Source organism: Sycon ciliatum, chromosome 13 (assembly GCF_964019385.1).
Source record: "Sycon ciliatum chromosome 13, ocSycCili1.1, whole genome shotgun sequence".
Classification (NCBI taxonomy): Eukaryota; Metazoa; Porifera; class Calcarea; order Leucosolenida; family Sycettidae; genus Sycon; species Sycon ciliatum.
Window position 1 is genome coordinate 705,395 of NC_088655.1, and position 11,563 is coordinate 716,957.

Genomic DNA, 11,563 nt, shown 5'->3' on the forward strand with positions numbered 1-11,563 from the left:
ATCCACACAGGCACTACATTCAGATGTACACTCAGATCCACCCAGGCAACACACCCAGAGCCACTCAAATCCAACTCAAGGCAACGCATTCAGATCAGTGAGTCCTATACCTACCCAGTGTAGGGCTCTCCCGGATTCAGATCCACCCACACAACACATTCAGATCCACACACACAACACATTCAGATCCACCCACACAACACATTCAGATCCACACACACAACACATTCCGATCCACCCACACAACACATTCAGATCCACCCACACAACACATTCAGATCCACACACACAACACATCCAGATCTACACACAGGCAACACACCCAGAGCGACTCTCAAATCCACCCAGGCAACACCATCTTCCACACACTCCAATCCACAAAGGCCACCGCTGCTTGGGACGAAACCCCACTAGAACAATGGGAGAATAACCAGTAAACACACCTCCTAACAAGACTTACAGTCAATATCTATAAACTGAGTATAAAAACAATAAAACACACAAATCAAGTATCCAGCAGCTTGCACAGACTAGCAGTCAGGCAAGTTGAGCGATACACACTACTAGCCAGCAGGAACAACTCTACTAAAAACCTAAAAACGAAGTTTATACGCAAGGTAGAAGAAAAAAAAGGAAATCGCTCTGCTGTTAGGGTAAAAATGAGTTGATAAAAATACGGTCTTGTAGATTGTGCTTTGCTTGTAAACCAACAGAGCTACAAAATACATTCCCTGTAATCCCATTCAATGCATTGATCAGGGACAGTGACGTCACCAGTCTTCAGCGTATGACATCATGCTTGTGTGATGTCGGCTTGGTGCTTGCTGTACCGATAACGGCATACTCAACGTCCAGTTTCACATGGCCATGACGTCATGCTAAGGTGAGTATGATGTAATGCTCTCATGGCCACGACGTCATGCTAAGGTGAGAATGATGTAATACTCTCATGGCTATCGGCGAATACATGAGAATGACAGGGCACTTTCACCGGGATGAGGTCATACAAGACGGAAGCCAGCCAGCATAGAGCAGCAGCATAGAGCAGCAGCATAGAGCACCACCAGCATACATTGCTACACAGAACGTGACAAGACATGGACACTAGCCAGATTGCTACGTGTGACGAGGAATAAAAAGCGCCACACACACGTGCACGCACATGCAAGTCTCTGTACACAGACGGACGGGAGAGCGACGGGCAGAAAAACAGACAAGAGGCTTGATGCCACTACCTTTAGCACAGTACCAGCAGCAGCAGTAGCAGCAGCAGCAGCAGCAGCAGCAGCAGCAGAAACCGTCCCAGTAGCATCACTATCAGGCTGATTCCGATGCCTGCAAGCAATGGTCAGCGCATCTCATGTAGCCGTGACGACGAGCTTAGATTCAATGTGGTCTTGACAAAGACGGTTCTGAAGTCTTGCCAGTACCAGCAGCAGCAGCACCAGCACCGCCACTACCAGTAGAGGCAGGACCATCAGAACAAGACGTTGTGCGTTGTCGCGGTGGCCGCTGGGTGTAGATCACACCACCAGATAGAATGTCACGAATGTGCTGACCGATGAGATTGATAGCAACTGCAAGCACAGAATTGGCAAGACACCACACACGTATACACCACATGTGCACACAGACACGGACACACACACACACAGACACGGACACACACAGATACGGACACACACAGACACACACAGACACAGACACACACAGACACACACAGACACGGACACACACAGAGTCAGAGACACGCACTGTACAAGATTGCTAACTACCTGGATTTGCCCATATTTATTTACAAGAAATAATTTGAAGTTTTCTCCGCTGCATAAATTTGCCATGAGGGAGAGAGGAATTCAGAAAGATTCTTTGAAAAGGTGACTAACTTGAGTATCGACCTCTCTCTCTCTCTCTCCCTCTCCCCCCCCCCCCTTGATTAGTGTGATATCCCCATTGGCCTCGGGGTGTGTGTGTGTAAGAGAGAGAGAGAGAGAGAGAGAGAGAGAGAGAGAGAGAGAGAGAGAGAGAGAGAGAGAGAGAGAGAGAGAGAGAGAGAGAGAGAGAGAGAGAGAGAGAGAGAGAGAGAGAGAGAGAGAGAGAGAGAGAGAGAGAGAGAGAGAGAGAGAGAGAGAGAGAGAGAGAGAGAGAGAGAGAGAGAGAGAGAGAGAGAGAGAGAGAGAGAGAGAGAGAGAGAGAGAGAGAGAGAGGGAGAGAGGAAGAGAGAGAGAGAGAGAGAGAGAGAGAGAGAGAGAGAGAGAGAGAGAGAGAGAGAGAGAGAGAGGGAGAGAGGGAGAGAGAGAGAGAGAGAGAGAGAGAGAGAGAGAGAGAGAGAGAGAGAGAGAGAGAGAGAGAGAGAGAGAGAGAGAGAGAGAGAGAGAGAGAGAGAAGCAGACGCTGATCTGCATTACATGGACACTTCATGGCAGGTAAAATAAGGCTGAAGAAGCTGGTGATGGAGATGTAGTCCTGACCGAATCATTGGTGTTCCACCAAATTCATGATCAGTGCTGGTTGCAGGTGATAGGGAAGCAGCAGCAGCTGACTGTGACAAGCAGCTATATGTGATAGGGAAGGAACAGTCGATCGTGATACGCTGTATGGCTGCCCTGGGCCTCTGTGGATGCCATTGTGCCAATACTGATGGACGCCGCTACAGAACATCAGAAAGTCTCGAATTGCCATCGAGCAAACCACTGACAACATGGTTGCTCGTGCAACAATTGACGCAAATGTCAGGGAGCTGGGCGCCCTCCGCGTCAATTACGAGCAAAATGTTCAAAACAGCACATGCTTCGGGCAGAGTTGGCTTCAACTCTATGCTGACCACCACCGCGCAACAGGGTTGTACGCAGCCCTGCGTTGGCTTCAACTCCATGCTGACCACCACCGTGCACAACTGGCCGGCAAACCTATTGAACAATGTCACGTGATGTGAAGTTCTGCCGTCGTCTCATCACTGGATAGAGTTATTGCAGGCAGTTGCACACTCTCGGGGGGTTATGTACTCTTATGCACGGGGTTAAACATGCAGTATTTTGAGACATAGCTGTACTGGGTGAAATTCAGCCCAACGTCCTTCTCCTCACATGCATGGCCCTTGACACCCTGCAAGCGGTATGAATAGAGAGGTTCTGCTACACGGAACTACGTACCAAACTCCGTGTCAACTGCAGTGAAGTTTCACACGGATTTTTCGTACGTTGCGCCGGTTCTGCTGTGGGTAGCATGCTCTAGCATGTTGCTGTGGGTAGCATGCTCTAGCATGTTGCTGTGGGCAGCATGCTCTAGCATGTTGCTGTGGGCAGCATGTTCTAGCATGTTGCCGTGGGTAGCATGCTCTAGCATGTTGCTGTGGGTAGCATGCTCTAGCATGTTGCTGTGGGCAGCATGCTCTAGCATGTTGCTGTGGGTAGCATGCTCTAGCATGTTGCTGTGGGCAGCATGCTCTAGCATGTTGCTGTGGGCAGCATGCTCTAGCATGTTGCTGTGGGTAGCATGCTCTAGCATGTTGCTGTGGGTAGCATGCTCTAGCATGTTGCTGTGGGTAGCATGCTCTAGCATGTTGCTGTGGGTAGCATGCTCTAGCATGTTGCTGTGGGTAGCATGCTCTAGCATGTTGCTGTGGGTAGCATGCTCTAGCATGCTCTAGCATGTTGCTGTGGGTAGCATGCTCTAGCATGTTGCTGTGGGCAGCATGCTCTAGCATGTTGCTGTGGGCAGCATGCTCTAGCATGTTGCTGTGGGCAGCATGTTCTAGCATGTTGCTGTGGGTAGCATGCTCTAGCATGTTGCTGTGGGTAGCATGTTCTAGCATGTTGCTGTGGGTAGCATGCTCTAGCATGTTGCTGTGGGTAGCATGCTCTAGCATGTTGCTGTGGGCAGCATGTTCTAGCATGTTGCTGTGGGTAGCATGCTCTAGCATGTTGCTTTGGGTAGCATGCTCTAGCATGTTGCTGTGGGCAGCATGTTCTAGCATGCTACCAAGAGTACATGAAAACCAGAGTGTGCAGCTTCGGGCCTTTTCTGCTATGGGTGTCTGTCACGGCGAAATTCCGTGATTACATCATATTTGGCCCAGATCTGAGGCGGGAAATGGCGTAGTGCGTACAACTGAGCTGCAGTTGTGCAGAAAGAGACCTGCTTGAATCCTGCTTGTACGCACTACATCACTAAAATGATGTAATCACGGAATTTCGCCGTGACAGCAACCCATCCGAGCTGCACACTCTGGTTTTCATGTACTCTTGATGCTACCCACAGCAACATGTACTCTGTCCGCTCAGTTTTGACACGGAGACCAGTCCGTTCGTGTGAAGCGCGCTTCACAAGGAAAACGGTATGAAAAAATCCGTATGAAACTTGATCCTGTACCGCGGCGAGGTTTCCATACGTAATTTGGTACGTTTTACCGTGTGGCACAACCTCACTGCTACTGCTGCTGCTTCTAGATGTGTATACCTGTACAGTTGGGCTCACTGAAATCCAATCCAAAGTGCAAAGCTGACGCCCTGGACCAGTTGCGATTACATCACTGTATTTGTGCATGTGCAGGCCAGTCTGCCAGTCTGCCAGTCAGGCCAGTCTGCCAGTCAGGCCAGTCTGCCAGTCAGGCCAGTCTGCCAGTCGCATTCCTACCACTTCCAGGACCAGATCAAGGGTCGTGCAAGTTGAGTGCACTACATAATATTATGCACTGTGGGTCAGATTTCACCGAGCACAAGTGTATAAATGCAGTGACGTATTGGAAACTAGTTGAGGCCAGCCTGCACCAGTGTACATGCCAGTGTTCACCGGTCTAGGGCTGTACAGTGTTCACCGGTCTAGGGCTGTACAGTGTTCACAGGTCTAGGGCTGTACAGTGTTCACAGGTCTAGGGCTGTACAGTGTTCACAGGTCTAGGGCTGTACAGTGTTCACAGGTCTAGGGCTGTACAGTGTTCACAGGTCTAGGGCTGTACAGTGTTCACAGGTCTAGGACTGTACAGTGTTCACAGGTCTAGGGCTGTACAGTGTTCACAGGTCTAGGGCTGTACAGTGTTCACAGGTCTAGGGCTGTACAGTGTTCACAGGTCTAGGGCTGTACAGTGTTCACAGGTCTAGGACTGTACAGTGTTCACAGGTCTAGGACTGTACAGTGTTCACAGGTCTAGGGCTGTACAGTGTTCACAGGTCTAGGGCTGTACAGTGTTCACAGGTCTAGGACTGTACAGTGTTCACAGGTCTAGGGCTGTACAGTGTTCACAGGTCTAGGGCTGTACAGTGTTCACAGGTCTAGGGCTGTACAGTGTTCACAGGTCTAGGACTGTACAGTGTTCACAGGTCTAGGGCTGTACAGTGTTCACAGGTCTAGGGCTGTACAGTGTTCACAGGTCTAGGGCTGTACAGTGTTCACAGGTCTAGGGCTGTACAGTGTTCACAGGTCTAGGGCTGTACAGTGTTCACAGGTCTAGGACTGTACAGTGTTCACAGGTCTAGGACTGTACAGTGTTCACAGGTCTAGGGCTGTACAGTGTTCACAGGTCTAGGGCTGTACAGTGTTCACAGGTCTAGGACTGTACAGTGTTCACAGGTCTAGGACTGTACAGTGTTCACAGGTCTAGGACTGTACAGTGTTCACAGGTCTAGGGCTGTACAGTGTTCACAGGTCTAGGGCTGTACAGTGTTCACAGGTCTAGGGCTGTACAGTGTTCACAGGTCTAGGGCTGTACAGTGTTCACAGGTCTAGGACTGTACAGTGTTCACAGGTCTAGGACTGTACAGTGTTCACAGGTCTAGGACTGTACAGTGTTCACAGGTCTAGGGCTGTACAGTGTTCACAGGTCTAGGGCTGTACAGTGTTCACAGGTCTAGGGCTGTACAGTGTTCACAGGTCTAGGGCTGTACAGTGTTCACAGGTCTAGGGCTGTACAGTGTTCACAGGTCTAGGACTGTACAGTGTTCACAGGTCTAGGGCTGTACAGTGTTCACAGGTCTAGGGCTGTACAGTGTTCACAGGTCTAGGGCTGTACAGTGTTCACAGGTCTAGGGCTGTACAGTGTTCACAGGTCTAGGGCTGTACAGTGTTCACAGGTCTAGGACTGTACAGTGTTCACAGGTCTAGGACTGTACAGTGTTCACAGGTCTAGGGCTGTACAGTGTTCACAGGTCTAGGGCTGTACAGTGTTCACAGGTCTAGGACTGTACAGTGTTCACAGGTCTAGGGCTGTACAGTGTTCACAAGTCTAGGGCTGTACAGTGTTCACAGGTCTAGGGCTGTACAGAGCACGGCGTGGTGTTGACTGTCACCCAATCGTATTCCATAGAGCAGTACTGTTGACTGTAGACTGTATAGTGTATAGGTGAAAGACTGGGAAGGCAGTGCAGGGGACGGGCACAACAACAACAATACACTTTCAAATAACCAAACCTAATGACAACAGACCAGCCCTAACCTGATGACAACAGACCAGCCCCAGCGTAATGGCAACAGACCAGCCCCAACCTAATGACAACAGACCAGCCCCAGCCTAATGACAACAGACCAGCCCCAGCCTAATGGCAACAGACCAGCCCCAGCCTAATGACAACAGACCAGCCCCAGCCTAATGACAACAGACCAGCCCCAACCTGATGACAACAGACCAGCCCCAACCTAATGACAACAGACCAGCCCCAACCTGATGACAACAGACCAGCCCCAACCTGATGACAACAGACCAGCCCCAACCTGATGACAACAGACCAGCCCCAACCTGATGACAACAGGCCAGCCCTAACCTAATGACAACAGACCAGCCCAAACCTAATGGCAACAGACCAGCCCCAACCTGATGACAACAGACCAGCCCCAACCTGATGACAACAGACCAGCCCCAACCTGATGACAACAGACCAGCCCTAACCCTAACCATAACAAGGCATACATGTACCTACACAGGATTCCTTACAAAAGACCTAGGATCAGGGTTTTTTTCCTGGATATGCCCCCCCCCCCCCCCCCCCTCTCCGCCCCTTCTGTAGCCAAACTGGGTGTTACCAGTACATATGCGCACTTTGGCAGCTATTGCACACTGATATCCGGACGGGATAACTTGGCACCCCCAAACCCTGAAACGCATACAGACAAGGAAAACCCTCACCTCCATTGTCCACACCACGTGGCAGAATCACATCAGCATATTTCTTGGTCTGAGCAAGAAAACAAACACACACACACGTACGCGCATGCACGCACACACACATGGAAGAATCCACAGGAACAACAGAAGTAACATGAGCAGATGAAGAGAACTTTTCTGTTACTAGACTGTAGCAGCATGGATCAAGGCAGGGACGCAACCGCCGCCGGCATGGATTAAGGCAGGGACGCAACCGCCAGCATGGATCAAAGCAGGGACGCAACCGCCGCCGGCATGGATTAAGGCAGGGACACAACCGCCAGCATGGATTAAGGCAGGGACACAACTGCCAGCATGGATTAAGGCAGGGACACAACCGCCGGCATGGATTAAGGCAGGGACGCAACCGCCGGTATGGATCAAGGCAGAGATACAACTCTCCTACAGTGGCTTAGCTACTGTGCAGGTGCTGATCACACACATCATTTGACCATTTGACGCCCATCGCCAGAGGCGATGATAGTGATGCTACAGCAGAAGCCATAGCAACTTGTGCCGGGATAGCGCCATTCAACAGCTTGCAAGGCTGAAGAATTGACCTCCACTATTCAGCCTGGTCTACACCACACAGCTATGAGTGGCTTTTTTCTAGCCAGCGAATCCCTACTTTTTGATCTTTTTTCATTTTTTTTCCCGCACACACATCACACCACATACTCCGGCATGCACTGGCTGTTGGTAACCACCCAGGAGAATGAAACAAAAGTCAGGAGGAGTCTGAGAAAGAGAAGAAAGACGCGTGTGACCATAATCGTCGGGAATCAAACCCGCAACCTCTCGATTGGAAATCGCTGCACATACCACTACACCATATGGACACACACACACACACACACACACACACACACACACACACACACACCATCTACGCCCGTCGCAAGAGAAGCACACAAATCTGCAAATGCACTGGATGTGCACCCACAGATTTTCTCTTATAGCAACGATAGCGGACAAAATCTGAATGAAGCAGATCAAGACAAGTGCCAGGTAACTGTCCCATCCACACAACCTGCGAAGTCATGTGAATCGGCCACCAAACAGACCAACGCACACCTGGTCTAAACAACACGGAATACATCGGAATAGGACGGCCAAGACATTTACCTACGCACACCCTACACTTGCTGGGGTAACCAGTATAGTCTATAGACAGCATGCTGCTTTGATAAAAGCAGACACTAGATGCCCTGGTCCCTTGAAGTGGTCTTGGAGTTACTTAACCAATCAGCCTCGGCTACTGAGGACTGGGAACCCAGAGCCAGCAGACATACCAACAACCTCGGCCATCAAGGCTATAACGTATAGCAGGAAATTTTCGGACGGGAACATTTTCGGACAAAGCCGAATTTAGACCTTCGTACGGATTTTATTTTCGGACAGTGCTGCATGCTAAAAGCACGTGTTCGCATGCAAGACCCGCGTATACACGCGTGCCCACAGAGGCCGTGTACGAAATCGTCCGAAAATAAATTCCGTCCGAAAATGTCCTGCTGTGCAGTAGTAACGACACACTGGATTGTGGAGTCGAAACTAGTCCAACTTCCAAATGCTTTGGTACACACACACACACGCGCGCGCGCACACACACACACACACACAAACACACACACACACACACACACACACACACACACACACACACACACACACACACAGTGCAAGCAAGCCCAAATACCCAAGTTTACTGCAAGAGATCCGTCACAGACAATGCAGCTGAATGGGACTCACAGGAGATGTGAAATCGTCAAACGCTGGCTTGACGTACTCCGTATACTGATGGAGGGTGGCTTCTAGGTCACGATTACGCTCAGCTGTGTCACGCATCACTGTGTGTGTCGGTGTGTGTGTGTGTGTGTGTGCACGTGTGTGTGTGTGTGCAGACAAGGGAGCAAAGCAGCAAAAACAGACGAACAGAGAGCGAGGCAGACAGACAGAGAGGCATGTAAATCGGCAGAGACAACGAAAACGTATGACAGACAAGCACATGGAGACACATACAGACAAGCACACGGACATACATACAGACACACAGACGGATATACAGACAGACACATACAGACAGACAAACAGAAACATACAATGGATGAATTGCCAGCACTAAGTTAGGCAAACACAATACATAACAGTTATGTGCAATTATTCTAAAATGAGGTAGCACTAGGAATCCACACACTAATAATATTCATATCCAAGGATTCAGCAATCAATGATCCACACACTAATCCATAACCAAGGATTCAGCAATCAAATGATCCACAGACTAATCCACAGACTAATCCATAACCAAGGATTCAGCAATCAATGATCTGTTTACACAAGACAAATAAATCTGGCTCATGTTAGCACCAGAAGAACAGCTCTGTATGCTCTGCTCAAAGTGCTGATATTTGCGTTATCTCTCCATGCAAGGGGCACCCGTAGCATTCCGATGTAAGACAGCGCAAGTCACCGGGAAAGAGCCACAGCATGTCAACAAGGCCTTAGGGTTTCATGTAAGCATCCTAGTATGTGTATCTGCAGAGGATAAGTCGCATCCTACTTTCCACCTAATGCCTGTACTGTATGTGGAGTGTGGCAAGTTGGGAACTCTGTGATGTCGGTATACTCCACATGAAAACAGCAACATCTACAGAACACATACATTACTGTAGACATTGGCCTTCACCAACATATCACAACTTTACATCCACCAACCTCAGCTAGGCTGTGCAGTGCGCACACATGCAAGCAAGCACCCTCCCCTTACCGCCACATGCCCATCGATGAAGCGATGATAGCAAACACACTATGTTAGACATAACAACTTGTGCTGGAACTTAGAAGCGTGTGCTCCTCGTTGGAGCAACCAACTTCATAACTTGTGCTGGGATTACACAATTCAACAGCTTGCAAGGCTGATGAATTGATCGCCACTAATTTTAGCCTGGTCTACACCCGATCACATCCACACACACACACACACGCACACACACACGCACGCACACATGCACGCGCGCGCACACACACACACACACACACACGCACACATGCACACACACACCTTGCAAAAGAATTAAAAGAAACTGACCTCTTCTGGCTAATCTGTTATCGCTATCGACATCCACAAACAGCTTCATATGCAGCATACTTCTGACAGGCGGCGAGTAGAGAACGAGTATTCCCACCACTAGGACTACTTCTGTTGGACGAAGTGTGCGCTTCTCCAGCCTGAAGTGACACATGCACGTGCACACACACACACACCCATGCACACAGAAGACCACGCACACACAAGCCCACGCACACACAAGCCCACGCACACACCACACACACGCACGCACACACAAGCCCATCGCCGAAGCATCGATAACGAGCAAGGTAAGTAAGGCAAAGGAATTTGCACTGGGATTACAGGACTACAGTGCTGCTAACTGAAACCCGACCCCCCCCCCCCCCCCCCTCTAGCGGTGCTTCCACATTCTATCGGTCTCTGTTTCGTAATTTTACCATCCCGTGCGATGTGAGCGCACCGCTCAGGGGGTCGGATTTCAGTTGCCAGCACTGTAGTACCGTAAAGTACCGCCAGAGCGCCCCACCATCTCGTCCTTTCGTAGCCGCCTTGTGGAGGTGGGTTCCCGTCTGTAGGTCATACGACACGGACCTTGTACACGCATTGCACATTGTGCAGTCAATCCGTACCCAGTTTACCTTCGAGCTCCACATAAAAGCATATCAAGTGTGACCTTAGTGCACGAAGGTTCTCACATCGTACAAACTTAGTAGCATTCTGCCATACGATTTTCTTCCCTTGGCTGTAAAATCAAGGTGGGGCGCTCTCGCGAGACGGGGCGCTCTCGCGAGACGGGGCGCTCTCGCGAGACGGGGCGCTCTCGCGGTACTTTACGGTACAAGTATTCATTGGAAAGCTTGCAAGAAATCGGCCACCACTACTTTTAGCCTGGTCTTGACAAAGCCAAACACAGACTTTCAGTTCTATCCAGTACCGTAAAGTACCGCCAGAGTGCCCCGTCTCGCGAGAGCGCCCCACCTTGATTTTACAGCCAGGGAAAGGAAAATCGTATGGCACAGTCCCACGAAATGTGTACGGTGTGAGAACCATAGTGTACTAAGGTCACACTAAGCAGGTTTCTGTGTGGAGCTCGTGTCCGCTGGAAGGTACAGATTGTCTCCACAACGTGCAATATGTGTACAAAGTTCGTGTCGTAATGACCTACAGACAGGATACCACCTCCACAATACGACCACGAGAGGACGAGGATGGTCGCTAGTCACGGTGGTCTTTAGTTACAGGTTTTACTGTAGTACCAGGCTGGTCGTTAGTCACGGTGGTCTTTAGTTACAGGTTTTACTGTAGTACCAGGCTGGTCACTAGTCACGGTGGTCTTCAGTTACAGGTTTTACTGTAGT

At 50.0% G+C, this 11,563-nt stretch overlaps 1 protein-coding gene across 1 annotated transcript in view; it reads right to left on the minus strand.

Moving 5' to 3' along the window:
* Positions 1-374: 374 nt before the first annotated feature.
* LOC135830062 (uridine-cytidine kinase 2-like) overlaps positions 375-11,563 on the minus strand; it is a 26,329-nt gene continuing 15,140 nt past the window's right edge. The window contains exons 5-8 of the mRNA XM_065342445.1: positions 10,224-10,363; positions 8,885-8,982; positions 7,118-7,166; positions 375-1,577 (exon numbers count right to left, since the gene is read on the minus strand). Coding sequence (XP_065198517.1) covers positions 1,387-1,577; positions 7,118-7,166; positions 8,885-8,982; positions 10,224-10,363 — 478 coding nt within the window. The 3' untranslated portion in view covers positions 375-1,386. The remainder of the gene's footprint in view (positions 1,578-7,117; positions 7,167-8,884; positions 8,983-10,223; positions 10,364-11,563) is intronic.